This window comes from Nerophis ophidion, linkage group LG01 (genome assembly GCF_033978795.1).
Source record: "Nerophis ophidion isolate RoL-2023_Sa linkage group LG01, RoL_Noph_v1.0, whole genome shotgun sequence".
Classification (NCBI taxonomy): Eukaryota; Metazoa; Chordata; class Actinopteri; order Syngnathiformes; family Syngnathidae; genus Nerophis; species Nerophis ophidion.
Genome location: NC_084611.1, coordinates 85,089,116 through 85,107,503, shown reverse-complemented (window position 1 = coordinate 85,107,503; position 18,388 = coordinate 85,089,116). Strand labels below are relative to the sequence as shown.

The 18,388-nt window shown below is 39.4% G+C and overlaps 1 protein-coding gene across 1 annotated transcript in view; it reads right to left on the bottom strand.

Annotated features, from left to right (window-relative positions):
* LOC133560990 (glutamate receptor ionotropic, NMDA 2A-like) overlaps positions 1 to 18,388 on the bottom strand; it is a 317,949-nt gene that overhangs the window by 24,812 nt on the left and 274,749 nt on the right. The window contains exon 5 of the mRNA XM_061914137.1: positions 2,222 to 2,388. Coding sequence (XP_061770121.1) covers positions 2,222 to 2,388 — 167 coding nt within the window. The remainder of the gene's footprint in view (positions 1 to 2,221; positions 2,389 to 18,388) is intronic.

Here is an 18,388-nt window from a genome sequence, read left to right as displayed (position 1 = left end):
CTCTCACTATTATGTTAGATCCACTATGGACTGGACTCTCACTATTATGTTAGATCCACTATGGACTGGACTTTCACAATATTATGTTAGATCCACTATGGACTGGACTCTCACTATTATGTTAGATCCACTATGGACTGGACTCTCACTATTATGTTGAATCCACTATAGACTGGACTCTCACTATTATGTTAGATCCAATATGGACTGGACTCTCACTATTGTGTTGGATCCACTATAGACTGGACTCTAACTATTATGTTAGATCCAATATGGACTGGACTCTCAGTATTGTGTTGGATCCACTATAGACTGGACTCTAACTATTGTGTTAGATCCACTATGGACTGGAATATCACTATTATGTGGGGTTAGTGCGTCTGCCTCACAATACGAAGGCCCTGCAGTCCTGGGTTCAAATCCAGGCTCGGGATCTTTCTGTGTGGAGTTTGCATGTTCTCCCCGTGAATGCGTGGGTTCCCTCCGGGTACTCCGGCTTCCTCCCACTTCCAAAAACATGCACCTGGGGATAGGTTGATTGGCAACACTAAATTGGCCCTAGTGTGTGAATGTGAGTGTGAATGTTGTCTGTCTATCTGTGTTGGCCCTGCCATGAGGTGGCGACTTGTCCAGGGTGTACCCTGCCTTCCGCCCGATTGTCGCTGATATAGGCGCCAGCGCCCCCCGCGACCCCCAAAGGGAATAAGCGGTAGAAAATGGATGGATGGATGTTAGATCCACTATGGACTGGACTATCACTATTATGTTAGATCCACTATAGACTGGACTCTCACTAATATGTTAGATCCACTATGGACTGGACTTTCACACTATTATGTTAAATCCACTATGGACTGGACTCTCACTATTGTGTTAGATCCACTATGGACTTGACTCTCACTATTGTGTTAGATCCACTATGGACTGGACTCTCACTATTATGTTAGATCCACTATGGACTGGACTCTCACTATTATGTTAGATCCACTATGGGCTGGACTCTCACTATTATGTTGGATCCACTATGGACTGGACTTTCACACTATTATGTTAAATCCACTACGGACTGGACTCTCACTCTTATGTTAGATCCACTATGGACTGGACTCTCACTATTATGTTAGATCCACTATGGACTGGACTCTCACTATTATGTTAGATCCACTATGGACTGGACTTTCACATTATTATGTTGGATCCACTATGGACTGGACTCTTGCTATTGTGTTAGATCCACTATGGACTGGACTCTCACTATTATGTTAGATCCACTATGGACTGGACTCTCACTATTATGTTAGATCCACTATGGACTTGACTTTCACACTATTATGTTAGATCCACTATGGGGGACTTTCACAATATTATGTTAGATCCACTATGGACTGGACTCTCACTATTATGTTAGATCCACTATGGACTGGACTCTCACTATTATGTTAGATCCACTATGGACTGGACTCTCACTATTAATTTAGATCCACTATGGACTGGACTCTCACTATTATGTTAGATCCACTATGGACTGGACTCTCACTATTATGTTAGATCCACTATGGACTGGACTCTCACTATTATATTAGATCCACTATGGATTGGACTCTTGCTATTGTGTTAGATCCACTATGGACTGGACTCACACTATTATGTTAGATCCACTATGGACTGGACTCTCACTATTATGTTAGATCCACTATGGACTGAACTCTCACTATTATGTTAGATCCACTGAGGACTGGACTTTCACATTATTATGTTAGATCCACTATGGGCTGGACTCTTGCTATTATGTTGGATCCACTATGGACTGGACTTTCACAATATTATGTTAGATCCACTATGGACTGGACTCTCACTATTATGTTAGATCCACTATGGACTGATCACAGAGGGACTGGTGCAAATTGTTCCAGAGTCTGTGACCTATAGCCTAGAAGGCCAGATCTACACAGGTTTTAAAACGAGTGATGTCAATATTCAGTGTTTTATTGTTCATAGATAATATTGTAAATGCCACATTCTGGGTGTCTCATTCAGAAAAAAAACAAAAACAAAAATTCTGGTCTGTCATAAAGTTTTTAGCATTCAATCAGGTCTTGTATTAGTGTTCCTAAAAACCAGATATACAAGCCCCCAGACACATTTCTTTCTCTATTTTTGCCCTCTCCCCTTGAGTCTAAATAATTGCCCAGGCCTCCACTTGAGGGTCTGGACTCATCACCTGTGGTCCACGGTCACCCTCATCGTGCTAATGAAAGCCTGGTAGCCGGGGAACTTGGAGGTGACGATGGAGAAGACGTGCCAGTCGTACTCCTCCATGATGGACAGCATGAGCAGAGCCTCCTGCTGCAGAGCCGCACCAAACTGGAAGAAGGTGGACTTCTCATCCTGGACACAGAAAAAAAAAAAAAAAAAAAAAAAAAAAAAAAGACAAGGAGAGGCAGTCAGCACATTTTCCAGCGTGGAAATAATTGCAGCGGAGAGCTGAACAAGTGCGGAGGGACGTAATTATACGCATTTTCAATTGTGCAGTCAGTAAGTAGAAGATAAGAGGTGTGCAAATGGTGAGGACTTAAAAGCCTTGCTTCTACAAAACCAAACACTTTCATTATTCATACTTGATGCTTACAATGTGCCTCGAAAACGCCAACTTTGGTTAAATCAGCATGAAATAGAATGTGAGTTCTGCACACACACATATACATATATACATATATACACACACAGTGGGGCAAAAAAGTATTTAGTCAGCCAGCGATTGTGCAAGTTCTCCCACTTAAAATGATGACAGAGGTCTGTAATTTTCATCATAGGTACACTTCAACTGTGAGAGACAGAATGTGAAAAAAAAAAAATCCAGGAATTCACATTGTATTTGTAAATTATGGTGGAAAATAAGTATTTGGTCAAGCATTCAAAGCTCTCACTGATGGAAGGAGGTTTTGCCTCAAAATCTCACAATACATGGCCCCATTCGTTCTTTCCTTAACACGGATCAATCGTCCTGTCCCCTTAGCAGAAAAACAGCCCCGAAGCATGATGTTTCCACCCCCATGCTTCGCAGTAGGCATGGTGTTCTTGGGAGGCAACTCAGTATTCTTCTTCCTCCAAACACGACGAGTTGAGTTTATACCGAAAAGTTCTATTTTGGTTTCATCTAACCACATGACGTTCTCCCAGTCCTCTCCTGTATCATCCATGTATCCATTTTGGTATAAACTCAACTCGTCGTGTTTGGAGGAAGAAGAATACTGAGTTGCCTCCCAAGAACACCACACCTACTGTGAAGCATGGGGGTGGAAACATCATGCTTTGCACATTTTTTTTAATGAAAAAAAAACAACGATTTGCAAGTAAAAAATACTTGTTTTTCTTCAATTTAAAATGAAATTTTGCAACTTTAAAGAAATTGCCAATGAAAACAAAATCGATGTTAAAAACAAAAATTGTATGAAAATAACGATTTAAAGGCGAATTAAATATACCAAAATGGATACATGGATGATACAGCAGAGGATTGGGAGAACGTCATGTGGTCAGATGAAACCAAAATAGAACTTTTCGGTATAAACTCAACTCGCCGTGTTTGGAGGAAGAAGAATACTGAGTTGCATCCCAAGAACACCACACCTACTGTGAAGCATGGGGGTGGAAACATCATGCTTTGCACATTTTTTTTCATGAAAAAAAAACAACAACGATTTGCAAGTAAAAAAATACTTGTTTTTCTTCAATTCAAAATGAAATTTTGCAACTTTAAAGAAATTGTCAATGAAAACGAAATCGATGTTAAAAACAAAAATTGTATGAAAATAACGATTTAAAGGCGAATTAAATATACCAAAATGGATACATGGATGATACAGCAGAGGATTGGGAGAACGTCATGTGGTCAGATGAAACCAAAATAGAACTTTTCGGTATAAACTCAACTCGCCGTGTTTGGAGGGAGAAGAATACTGAGTTGCATCCCAAGAACACCACACCTACTGTGAAGCATGGGGGTGGAAACATCATGCTTTGCACATTTTTTTCATGAAAAAAAAAACAACGATTTGCAAGTAAAAAAATACTTGTTTTTCTTCAATTCAAAATGAAATTTTGCAACTTTAAAGAAATTGTCAAGGAAAACGAAATCGATGTTAAAAACAAAAATTGTATGAAAATAACGATTTAAAGGCGAATTAAATATACCAAAATGGATACATGGATGATACAGCAGAGGATTGGGAGAACGTCATGTGGTCAGATGAAACCAAAATGGAACTTTTTGGTATAAACTCAACTCGTCGTGTTTGGAGGAAGAAGAATACTGAGTTGCATCCCAAGAACACCATACCTACTGTGAAGCATGGGGGTGGAAACATCATGCTTTGCACATTTTTTTAATGAAAAAAACAACAAAGATTTGCAAGTAAAAAATACTTGTTTTTCTTCAATTCAAAATGAAATTTTGCAACTTTAAAGAAATTCTCAATGAAAACGAAATTGATGTTAAACAAAACAATTGTATGAAAATAACGATTTAAAGGCGAATTAAATATACCAAAATGGATACATGGATGATACAGCAGAGGATTGGGAGAACGTCATGTGGTCAGATGAAACCCAAATGGAACTTTTCGGTATAAACTCAACTCACCGTGTTTGGAGGAAGAAGAATACTGAGTTGCATCCCAAGAACACCACACCTACTGTGAAGCATGGGGGTGGGAACATCATGCTTTGGGGATGTTTTTCTGCTTAGGGGAAAGGACAATTTTAATTTTTTTTAAATTGAAGAACATATTTTATTCACCTTTAAATCCTTATTTTCCTAAAAAAAAAAATTTTTTACATCGATTTCGTTTTCAGTGACAATTTCTTTAAAGTTCCAAAATTGCATTCTTAATTGAAGAAAAACAAGTATTTTTTACTTGCAAATCGTTGTTTTTTCCATTAAAAAAATTTGCAAATCAGGGTTTTTTTTTCATTTGAAAAAATGGTGCAAATCAGGGGGGTTTTCATAAAAAAAAAATTAACTTGTGGATCTTATTTATTAGAAGAAAAATACTTTTTTTTTTTACTTGCAAATTTTATTTTTAATTGAAGAAAATCTTTTTTTTTCGCTTCCAAATCGTTATTTTCATTTAAAAAATAACATTTTTCAACACAAATTTGTTTTCATTGGCAATGTCTGTACTTGCAAAATCTCATTATTAATTGAAGAAAAACATGTTTTTATAGTTGCAAATAGTTGTTTTTTTCTTTAAAAATGGTGCAAATCTGGGTTATTTTTTATTTTAAAAAATGCTGCAAATCAGGGTTTTTTTCATAAAAATTCATATTTTTTAACTTGAGGATCTCAATTTTTATGAAGAAAAAACGCTTTTTTTCTACTTGCAAATTGTTGTTTTTGTTTTTTTACATTAAAACTTTTTTTTTTACTTTTGCATATTGTTTTTAATTGAAGAAAATAGTTTTTTTCCCGCTTCCAAATCGTTATTTTCATTTCGTTTTCATTGACAATGTCTTTGTCCTTGCGAAATCTCATTTTTAGTTGAAGAAAACATTTTTTTTACTTGCAAATTGTTCTTTTTTTTTTTTTATTAAAAGTGGTGCAAATCTGAAAAATGTTAAAAAGGTGGTTTTTTTAACATGTGGATCTTTTTTTTAAACTTGCAAATACATTTTTTTTTCGTTAAAAACTTTTTTTTACTTGCGCATCTTATTTTTAATTGAAGAACATAGATTTTTTTGCTTACCAATACTTTTTTTCATTTAAAATTTTTTCTTTCTTACTATTTCATTTTCATTGAAAATGTCTTTGTATTTGCCAATCTCATGTTTGATTGAAGAAAACAATGTCTTATTTTACTTGCAAATCGTTTCTCTTCCTCAATAATTACTTTTTGTTTTTCAATTGCAAATCTAATTATAAATTGAATAAAAAAAAGTTGTTTCACCTGCAAATTGTTTTGTTTTTTTTAATTTAAAAGCATTTTTTTTTTTTACTGTTGGATATATAATTCACTTGACGAAATCCTTGACCCCAAGCCCATTGTCTTAGATTATCGACTCTGTGGTCGGACCACTTTAGAGAGGGACCGGTTGTCTTAGATAATCGACTCTGTGGTCGGACTACTTTGGAGAGGGACCGGTTGTCTTAGATGATCGACTCTGTGGTCGGACTACTTTGGAGAGGGACCGGTTGTCTTAGATTATCGACTCTGTGGTCGGACTACTTTGGAGAGGGACCGGTTGTTTTAGATTATCGACTCTGTGGTCGGACTACTTTGGAGAGGGACCGGTTGTCTGAGATTATCGACTCTGTGGTCGGACCACTTTGGAGAGGGACCGGTTGTCTTAGATAATCGACTCTGTGGTCGGACTACTTTGGAGAGGGACCGGTTGTCTTAGATTATCGACTCTGTGGTCGGACTACTTTGGAGAGGGACCGGTTGTCTTAGATTATCGACTCTGTGGTCGGACTACTTTGGAGAGGGACCGGTTGTCTGAGATTATCGACTCTGTGGTCGGACCACTTTGGAGAGGGACCGGTTGTCTTAGATTATCGACTCTGTGGTCGGACTACGTTGGAGAGGGACCGGATGTCTTAGATTATCAACTCTGTGGTCGGACTACTTTGGAGAGGGACCGGTTGTTTTAGATTATCGACTCTGTGGTCGGACTACTTTGGAGAGGGACCGGTTGTCTTAGATTATCGACTCTGTGGTCGGACTACTTTGGAGAGGGACCGGTTGTCTTAGAATATCGACTCTGTGGTCGGACTACTTTGGAGAGGGACCGGTTGTCTTAGATTATCGACTCTGTGGTCGGACTACTTTGGAGAGGGACCGGTTGTCTTAGATTATCGACCCTGTGGTCGGACTACTTTGGAGAGGGACCGGTTGTCTTAGATTATCGACTCTGTGGTCGGACTACTTTGGAGAGGGACATGTTGTCTTAGATTATCGACTCTGTGGTCGGACTACTTTGGAGAGGGACCGGTTGTCTTAGATTATCGACTCTGTGGTCGGACTACTTGGGAGAGGGACCGGTTGTCTTAGATTATCGACTCTGTGGTCGGACTAATTTGGAGAGGGACCGGTTGTCTTAGATTATCGACTCTGTGGTCGGACTACTTTGGAGAGGGACCGGTTGTCTTAGATTATCGACTCTGTGGTCGGACCACTTTAGAGAGGGACCGGTTGTCTTAGATTATCGACTCTGTGGTCGGACTACTTTGGAGAGGGACCGGTTGTCTGAGATTATCGTCTCTGTGGTCGGATTACTTTGGAGAGGGACCGGTTGTCTTAGATTATCGACTCTGTGGTCGGACCACTTTAGAGAGGGACCGGTTGTCTTAGATTATCGACTCTGTGGTCGGACTACTTTGGAGAGGGACCGGTTGTCTTAGATTATAGACTCTGTGGTCGGACTACTTTGGAGAGGGACCGGTTGTCTTAGATTATCGACTCTGTGGTCGGACTACTTTGGAGAAGGACCGGTTGTCTTAGATTATCGACTCTGTGGTCGGACTACTTTGGAGAGGGACCGGTTGTCTTAGATTATCGACTCTGTGGTCGGACTACTTTGGAGAGGGACCGGTTGTCTTAGATTATCGACCCTGTGGTCGGACTACTTTGGAGAGGGACCGGTTGTCTTAGATTATCGACTCTGTGGTCGGACTACTTTGGAGAGGGACATGTTGTCTTAGATTATCGACTCTGTGGTCGGACTACTTTGGAGAGGGACCGGTTGTCTTAGATTATCGACTCTGTGGTCGGACTACTTGGGAGAGGGACCGGTTGTCTTAGATTATCGACTCTGTGGTCGGACTAATTTGGAGAGGGACCGGTTGTCTTAGATTATCGACTCTGTGGTCGGACTACTTTGGAGATGGACCGGTTGTTTTAGATGATCGACTCTGTGGTCGGACTACTTTGGAGAGGGACCGGTTGTCTTAGATAATCGACTCTGTGGTCGGACTACTTTGGAGAGGGACCGGTTGTCTTAGATTATCGACTCTGTGGTCGGACTACTTTGGAGAGGGACCGGTTGTCTTAGATTATCGACTCTGTGGTCGGACCACTTTAGAGAGGGACCGGTTGTCTTAGATTATCGACTCTGTGGTCGGACTACTTTGGAGAGGGACCGGTTGTCTTAGATTATCGACTCTGTGGTCGGACTACGTTGGAGAGGGACCGGATGTCTTAGATTATCAACTCTGTGGTCGGACTACTTTGGAGAGGGACCGGTTGTTTTAGATTATCGACTCTGTGGTCGGACTACTTTGGAGAGGGACCGGTTGTCTTAGATTATCGACTCTGTGGTCGGACTACTTTGGAGAGGGACCGGTTGTCTTAGAATATCGACTCTGTGGTCGGACTACTTTGGAGAGGGACCGGTTGTCTTAGATTATCGACTCTGTGGTCGGACTACTTTGGAGAGGGACCGGTTGTCTTAGATTATCGACCCTGTGGTCGGACTACTTTGGAGAGGGACCGGTTGTCTTAGATTATCGACTCTGTGGTCGGACTACTTTGGAGAGGGACATGTTGTCTTAGATTATCGACTCTGTGGTCGGACTACTTTGGAGAGGGACCGGTTGTCTTAGATTATCGACTCTGTGGTCGGACTACTTGGGAGAGGGACCGGTTGTCTTAGATTATCGACTCTGTGGTCGGACTAATTTGGAGAGGGACCGGTTGTCTTAGATTATCGACTCTGTGGTCGGACTACTTTGGAGAGGGACCGGTTGTCTTAGATTATCGACTCTGTGGTCGGACCACTTTAGAGAGGGACCGGTTGTCTTAGATTATCGACTCTGTGGTCGGACTACTTTGGAGAGGGACCGGTTGTCTGAGATTATCGTCTCTGTGGTCGGATTACTTTGGAGAGGGACCGGTTGTCTTAGATTATCGACTCTGTGGTCGGACCACTTTAGAGAGGGACCGGTTGTCTTAGATTATCGACTCTGTGGTCGGACTACTTTGGAGAGGGACCGGTTGTCTTAGATTATAGACTCTGTGGTCGGACTACTTTGGAGAGGGACCGGTTGTCTTAGATTATCGACTCTGTGGTCGGACTACTTTGGAGAAGGACCGGTTGTCTTAGATTATCGACTCTGTGGTCGGACTACTTTGGAGAGGGACCGGTTGTCTTAGATTATCGACTCTGTGGTCGGACTACTTTGGAGAGGGACCGGTTGTCTTAGATTATCGACCCTGTGGTCGGACTACTTTGGAGAGGGACCGGTTGTCTTAGATTATCGACTCTGTGGTCGGACTACTTTGGAGAGGGACATGTTGTCTTAGATTATCGACTCTGTGGTCGGACTACTTTGGAGAGGGACCGGTTGTCTTAGATTATCGACTCTGTGGTCGGACTACTTGGGAGAGGGACCGGTTGTCTTAGATTATCGACTCTGTGGTCGGACTAATTTGGAGAGGGACCGGTTGTCTTAGATTATCGACTCTGTGGTCGGACTACTTTGGAGATGGACCGGTTGTTTTAGATGATCGACTCTGTGGTCGGACTACTTTGGAGAGGGACCGGTTGTCTTAGATAATCGACTCTGTGGTCGGACTACTTTGGAGAGGGACCGGTTGTCTTAGATTATCGACTCTGTGGTCGGACTACTTTGGAGAGGGACCGGTTGTCTTAGATTATCGACTCTGTGGTCGGACCACTTTAGAGAGGGACCGGTTGTCTTAGATTATCGACTCTGTGGTCGGACTACTTTGGAGAGGGACCGGTTGTCTGAGATTATCGACTCTGTGGTCGGATTACTTTGGAGAGGGACCGGTTGTTTTAGATTATCGACTCTGTGGTCGGACCACTTTAGAGGGGGACCGGTTGTCTTAGATTATCGACTCTGTGGTCGGACTACTTTGGAGAGGGACCGGTTGTCTTAGATTATAGACTCTGTGGTCGGACTACTTTGGAGAGGGACCGGTTGTCTTAGATTATCGACTCTGTGGTCGGACTATTTTGGAGAGGGACCGGTCTGGAATAGATGCTAGCTGTTCAGAGACCACTTTTCTTTGCATCAGTTGTTGGCGTCTTTGCTCTGTCGACTCGTCTACGTTGAAAAAGAGCCCAATGGACTGGACTCTCACGTTATCATTAATAATTCAAAACCTGTACCCACTCGGTGGCTATTGTAGCCGGTCACCCAGGAGTGGGTCCCCACATCTGTGCCCCCTTCCCATGGTTTGTTTTTTTTCCCCCCAACTGTTTTTTTTTTAGTTTTTCCTTGCCCGGTTCTGGGCTCAGATCAAGGTATGTCGTTGTGGTTTGTGAATGAAGGGCTATATCAATAAACTGGTTGATGACACCGGAGTAGTCAAGACAGACAGACTTAGGTCCGACCTCAGAAGCGGGCAGACATTTTCTAAAGAAGGAAGTCTTCCCAGACCTTCTTCACTTCCCACTTCCTGTCGGCGTCCCAATACTTGTGTCCACACAGAGAACTCTCACAATGCTGCAGCTTCCACAAACATCACAGAGGTTTTGATGCCTCCCACAAGTTTTTGATGGAAAACATGAAATTGCAGTTTTCTTCGGAAAGGGGGGGGGGGGGGGGGTGCGGCTGACTTTGATCAGTTTCTACCAGCCCCCAGTCCCCCACCACCATCTGAGTTGAGGAATTGAGTAATTCCCCAGAAACCCACAGAACCTGAATGCAGCACGAAGAGGAGACAGTAGCTGGGTATTCACCACGTAACTGATTCCTCGCCGGCACGGTCCTGGAATGTTCTAACAGTCTGCTCCGGTACGTTGGAGTCCATTTGTAAAGTGTCATTTGTACCACGCCTGGAGCAAAGGATTCTGGGAAAACTCAATATCAATTTCAGTTTTGGGCTACAAGGCCTATGAAGGAGCTTTCATGTCCGGAAAAGTGCCGAATGTGCATTGTTGATGCTGCGTATGGCCCGTACTTGTCAAGGGGGGTGGTGGGGGGGGGGGGGGTGCCAAGAGCTCTTGAGCAACAATATTTTGTGACTAGAATGTAACATCCATGCTGATTGACGACTGTATTGATGGTTAAAGTTCATCGCTGTGGACAACTTTTGCATTGTAGAAAACGTATTGAGAGTCCAGCTTGTTCAGTGGGTCTCAAAGAAGGGGGGGTCGGAGGCTTGACTGGGGGGGGGGAACGAGTGACGAGTACTTTGTATTTATATATTTTTTTTAATACAAATTCACTGATTGAGAAGTTTATTGAGATCTTGAAGAACAATTCCATGTAATGCTTTAAAAAGGCAAATGGATGGCACAAAAGGCCAAAAGACTTCTTTCCATCGTGATCCATTAACTATTCATCACATTTGATACATTCAATAACGAAATATATATAACCTGTGAAATGTATATAAAAAATTACGTTAAAAAATGGATATATGATGTACATATAGACAGTATACACCTGAGAAAGGTCACAAAAAACGCCCATCAGACAATATCATTAATTACAACACAACAACTTTCCGCCACAGTCCGATTGCCAAAGCCGCGACAAATGCAAACAACACGACACAATGATTTGATGCCGCAACACAACTTTAAGTCACAAGGATTGAGTAAATGGAAGTGACACACATATATATATATATATATATATATATACATATATATATATATATATATATATATATACACATATATATACATTATATATATGTAATATATATGTAATATATATATATATATATATATATATATATATATATATATATATATATATATTACATATATTTTACCACTGTTGTAAGGTGTGCTGGATGCAAGAATTTGCCATGTTATTGAATATTCAACATTATTGTTTTTGAGGTTCCAAATGTGCTTGCTGAGTTCTGTAGAATTCCGCAAAGTCTGGTTTCTAAAGGAGGCGTTGTGAATTTTGAATATTCAATAACATGGCAAATTCTTGCATCCAGCACACCTTACAACAGTGGTAATAAAAGATGCAACCTATGCTTAAAAGAGAAACAGTTTATTATATATCATCCAGATCTATCATCCCTCAACAAGCGCAGTGAAATCATTTCAACATGCCGCCACAGACGGAAACACCTCCTAGGTAACACATGAGCCAATCACCACACCCTACGCCTGCCTGTACCCACCCACTCTGTGCCCTATATAAACCATTGTATGTGAATGCTTCCATTAAAATCTCCTGATGATTGAGGGAACCCCTCATGAAACAGTTCTGTAGAGATGAAGTAGTCTTGTGATTTTTCCCACACCTACATATATATATATATATATATATATATATATATATATATATATATATATATATATATATATATATATATACATATATATCAATCAATCAATCAATCAATCAATCAATGTTTACTTATATAGCCCTAAATCACTAGTGTCTCAAAGGGCTGCACAAACCACTACGACATCCTCGGTAGGCCCACATAAGGGCAAGGAAAACTCATACCCAGTGGGACGTCGGTGACAATGATGACTATGAGAACCTTGGAGAGGAGGAAAGCAATCAATGTCGAGCGGGTCTAACATGATACTGTGAAAGTCCAATCCATAATGGATCCAACACAGTCGCAAGAGTCCAGTCCAAAGCGGATCCAACACAGCAGCGAGAGTCCCGTTCACAGCAGAGCCAGCAGGAAAACATCAGCAGCGCAGAGATGTCCCCAGCCGATACATACACCCATCCATCCATCCATTTTCTACCGCTTATTCCCTTTTGGGAATAAGCTGGTGCCTATCTCAGCTACAATCGGGCGTAAGGCGGGGTACACCCTGGACAAGTCGCCAGCTCATCCCAGGGCCAACACAGAGAGTCGGACAACATTCACACTCACATATTTGTGGGTTCTTCCGAGGATGTTGTAGTCGTAATGGTTCATACAGTCCTTTGAGACATTTGTGATTTAGGGCTATATAAATAAACATTGATTGATTGATTGATTGATTGATTGATTCACACACTAGGGCCAATTTAGTGTTGCCAATCAACCTATCCCCAGGTGCATGTCTTTGGAAGTGGGAGGAAGCCGGAGTACCCGGAGGGAACCCACGCAGTCACGGGGAGAACATGCAAACTCCACACAGATCCCGAGCCTGGGATTGAACCCAGGACTGCAGGACCTTCGTATTGTGAGGCAGACGCACTAACCCCTCTGCCACCGTGAAGCCCCATATATATATATATATATATATATATATATATATATACACACACATATACATATACAAACCCCGTTTTCATATGAGTTGGGAAATTGTGTTAGATGTAAATATAAACAGAATACAATGATTTGCAAATCATTTTCAACCCATATTCAGTTGAATATGCTACAAAGACAACATATTTGATGTTCAAACTGATGAACTTTTTTTTTTTCTTTTTTGCAAATAATCATAAAATACGACAGCGGAGACCCCGGACTGTTGAACGACTGAAGCTCTACATAAAATAAGAATGGGAAAGAATTCCACTTTCAAAGCTTCAACAATTAGTTTCCTCAGTTCCCAAAAGTTTGAGTGTTGTTAAAAGAAAAGGTGATGTAACACAGTGGTGAACATGCCCTTTCCCAACTACCTTGGCACGTGTTGCAGCCATGAAATTCGAAGTTATCATTTTATTATTTGCAAAAAAATAATAAAGTTTATGAGTTTGAACATCAAATATCTTGTCTTTGTAATCCATTCAATTGAATATGGGTTGAAAAGGATTTGCAAATCATTGTATTCCGTTTATATTTACATCTAACACAATTTCCCAACTCATATGGAAACAGGGTTTGTATAATATATATATATATATATATATATATATATATATATATATATATATGTAGGCTTGTAGGGATGATTGATATAGCCTCTGTGCTCTTTCTTGAGCTATTATATATATATATATATATATATATATATATATATATATATATATATATATATATACATATATATATATATATATCTACTGTACATATGCAGTATTTTGAATGGCTCTTTGAAGGGAGCCGGCTCTTCAAAGAGCCACAAATCCCATCTCCAAGTCCTCACGAGAGCGTGAGTGGAATGAGGAAAACTTGCATTCCCTTCGGTATGTGGGTGGGCATAACGGGCAATCGATCCCAGACCAGTGGATCAGAATTACTGGGGATCACAGATTCACACATTTTTATGCAGAATTACAGCATAAAAACAAAATAAACTGTAATAGCACATTTTTAATGTTTTCTCTATTTTAATCCTGATAGTGTAACTCAACTATTTAAGGCAATGTTACTCTTGACTGGATGATCCCTTCTCATTTGAACACATTTGCAAACACGGCAGTAAAACGGCTGTTCAAACAAAACAGAAGTCAAACAAAAACATTTTTAGTCTTTTTTTTTTTTTTTTTTTAACATGTACATGTGGACCTGGATTAGTTTTGCCCTCATCCCTCACGTGTGAATAGCGTTTCCTCGGTGTGGAAAGAGATGATGCAAGTTTTCTGCTCACAGATGCTAACCGGTGGTTGTCTGAGCACACGCAGGATTCTCACAGTAATGAGACAATGATCCATCCGGACCCATAGTACTGCGTCTCAACCAGAACTTTGTACACAAGCATGTTTTTTTTTTTATAATCCATGCATTGTTTTATGACTTCATGAATTATTTTCTTTTTATTGCCCTTCCGGGACCTCCCAGAAGTCGTGCGTTCAGTTTGGCCGCAGTACAGGCAAGGTTATTTACGCGTTCATCAACTCGTGATTGGATTAGCGCCCCCCGGAGGATCTTCCAAGGATGTGGACGGGTCATGAAAAGGACATCAGCCTCGTCCCGGAGGACTTTTTTGTCCACATTATGGCCTCCCTGCTCGCCATCTTTCATCAACACGCCATTGTCGCGCTTGATCAACTCGTTAAGTCGACGCAGGTTCCTCACAATCGACCGCCTGTTAATTAATTCAGAACAACATGTACTACTTAATCCTCCGGTCTCAGCGGCAAACTAAATCAAAGCGAGGGAGAAGGGGTGTTGTCAAAGAGAAGGAATCGTTACTAAATGCCCAACAGCGGTTTCGTGCGACCCCCCGTCCACAGCGACTCGCTAATATTTGTAATATTTGTACAAGGCGTGTTTGCCTTGGCTTGGGATCCAGCCTGGGGGACAGGACTGCCAGGAAGGAGCAGGGTGTCTCCAAAGACTTCTGGAACACCCCAAGGTTGCAAATAAAAATTAACTTAGAACTTCATGGCTGCAACACGTGCCAAAGTAGTTGGGAAAGGGCATGTTCACCACTGTGTTACATCACCTTTTCTTTTAACAACACTCAATAAACGTTTGGGAACTGAGGAAACTAATTCTTGAAGCTTTGAAAGTGGAATTCTTTCCCATTTTTGTTTTATGTAAAGCTTCAGTAGTTTAACGGTCAGGGTCTCCGCAGTCATAGTTTACGCTTCATAATTCGCCACACATTTTCGATGTTAGACAGGTCTGGACTGCAGGCGGGCCAGGAGAGAACCCGCACCCTTTTTTTACGAAGCCACGCTGTTGTAACATGTGCTGGATGTGGCTTGGCATTGTCTTGCTGAAATAAGCAGGGGCGTATATGAAAAAGACGGCGCTTGGATGGCAGCATATGTTGTTCCAAAACCTGTATGTACCTTTCAGCATTAATGGTGCCTTCACAGATGTGTAAGTTACCCATGCTTTGGCCACTAATGCACCCCCATACCATCACAGATGCTGTTTTTTTAACTTTGCGTCGATAACAGTCTGGATGGTTCGCTTCCCCTTTGGTCCGGATGACACGATGTCAAATATTCCCAAAAATAATATGAAATGTGGACTCGTCAGACCACAGAACACTTTTCCACTTTGCATCAGTCCATTTTAGATGATCTCAGGCCCAGTTTCCAATTTCTGGATGTTGTTGATAAATGGCTTTCGCTTTGCATAGTAGGGCTTTAACTTGCACTTACAGATGTAGCGACCAACTGTATTTAGGGACAGTGGTTTTCTGAAGTGTTCCTGAGCCCATGTGGTGATATCCTTTAGAGATTGATGTCGGTTTTTGATACAGTGCCGTCTGAGGGATCGAAGGTCACGGTCATTCAATGTTGGTTTCCGGCCATGTCGCTTACGTGGCGTGATTTCTCCAGATTCTCTGAACCTTTTGATGATATTATGGAGCGTAGATGTTGAAATCCCTATCAGACATTATTGTGAGGTTTTGAATTAATGTTCCTAAAAAAAGATATACCAATATCTATTTTTTGTTAAAATTCAGTGTTTTATCGTTCGTAGAAAATTTAAAATTCCATTACGTTTTTAAAGGCGGTCCATCATAACGTTTTTAGCATTCAATCAGACATTATTGCAAGGTTTTGTATTAGTGTTCCTGAAAATAGATATACAAATATCTATTTTTGTCAATATTCAGTGTTTTATCATTCATAGAAAACTTTAAAATTCCATTACGTTTTTTAAGGCAGACCGCCTTCAATCGGACAATATTGCGAGGTCTTGTGTTAGTGTTCCTAAAAATACATATACCAATATCTATTTTTGTCACTATTTAGTCTTTTATCGTTCATAGAAAAATGTAAAATTCCTTTACGTTTTTTAAGTCGGCCTGTCATAACGTATTTAGCATTCAATCAGACATTATTGTGAGGTTTTGTATTAGTGTTCCTAAAAATAGATATACTTATATCAATTTTTTGTCAATATTCAGTGTTTTATCGTTCATAGAAAAATTTTAAAAATCCATTACGTTTTTTAAGGCGGTCCATCAAAACATTTTTAGCATTTAATCAGACATTATTGTGAGGTTTTGTATTAATGTTCCTAAAAATAGATATACCAATATCTATTTTTTGTTAAAATTCAGTGTTTTATCGTTCATAGAAAATTTTTAAATTCCATTTTTTTTACGTTATCAGCATTCAATCAGACATTATTGTGAGGTTTTGTATTAGTGTTCCTAAAACTACATATACCAATATCTATTTTTTGTCAATATTCAGTGTTTTATTGTTCATAGAAACATTTAAAAATTCCATGACGTTTTTAAGGCGGTCCGTCATAACATTTTTAGCATTCAATCAGACATTATTGTGAGGTTTTGAATTAGTGTTCCTAAAAATAGATATACCAATATCTATTTTTTGTCAATATTCAGTGTTTTATCGTTCATCGAAAAATTAAAAAATTCAATGACGTTTTTAAAGTGGTCTGTCATAACGTTTTTAGCATTCAATCAGACATTATTGTGAGGTTTTGAATTAGTGTTCCTAAAAATAGATATACCAATATCTATTTTTTGTCAATATTCAGTATTTTATCGTTCATCGAAAAATTAAAAAATTCAATGACGTTTTTAAAGTGGTCTGTCATAACGTTTTTAGCATTCAATCAGACATTATTGTGAGGTTTTGAATTAGTGTTCCTAAAAATAGATATACCAATATCTATTTTTTGTCAATATTCAGTATTTTATCGTTCATCGAAAAATTAAAAAATTCAATGACGTTTTTAAAGTGGTCTGTCATAACGTTTTTAGCATTCAATCAGACATTATTGTGAGGTTTTGAATTAGTGTTCCTAAAAATAGGTATACCAATATCAATTTTTTGTATATATTCAGTATTTTATCGTTCATAGAAACATTTTAAATTCCATTATGTTTTTTACGTTTTTAGCATTCAATCAGACATTATTGTGAGGTTTTGTATTACTGTTCCTAAAAATACATATACCAATATTAATTTTTTTGTCAATATTCAGTGTTTTATCGTTCATAGAAAAATTTAAAAATTCCATGACGTTTTTTAAGGCGGCCTGTAATAACGTTTTTAGCATTCAATCAGACATTATTGTGAGGTTTTGTATTAGTATTCATAAAATATATATATATATATATATATATATATATATATATATATATATATATGTATACAAATATTTATTTTTTGTCAATATTCAGTGTTTTATCGTTCATAGAAAAAATGTAAAATTTCATTATGCTTTTTAAGGCGGTTTGTCATAACGTTTTTAGCATTCAATCAGACATTATTGTGAGGTTTTGTATTAGTGTTCCTAAAAATAGATATACCAATATCAATTTTTTGTCAATATTCAGTGATTTATCGTTCATAGAAAACTTTAAAATTCCATTACGTTTTTTAAGGCTGACCGCCTTCAATCGGACAATATTGCGAGGTTTTGTGTTAGTGTTCCTAAAAATAGATATTACAATATCTATTTTTTGTCAATATTCAGTGTTTTATCGTTCATAGAAAAAATGTAAAATTTCATTATGCTTTTTAAGGCGGTGTGTCATAACGTTTTTAGCATTCAATCAGACATTATTGTGAGGTTTTGTATTAGTGTTCCTAAAAATAGATATACTTATATGA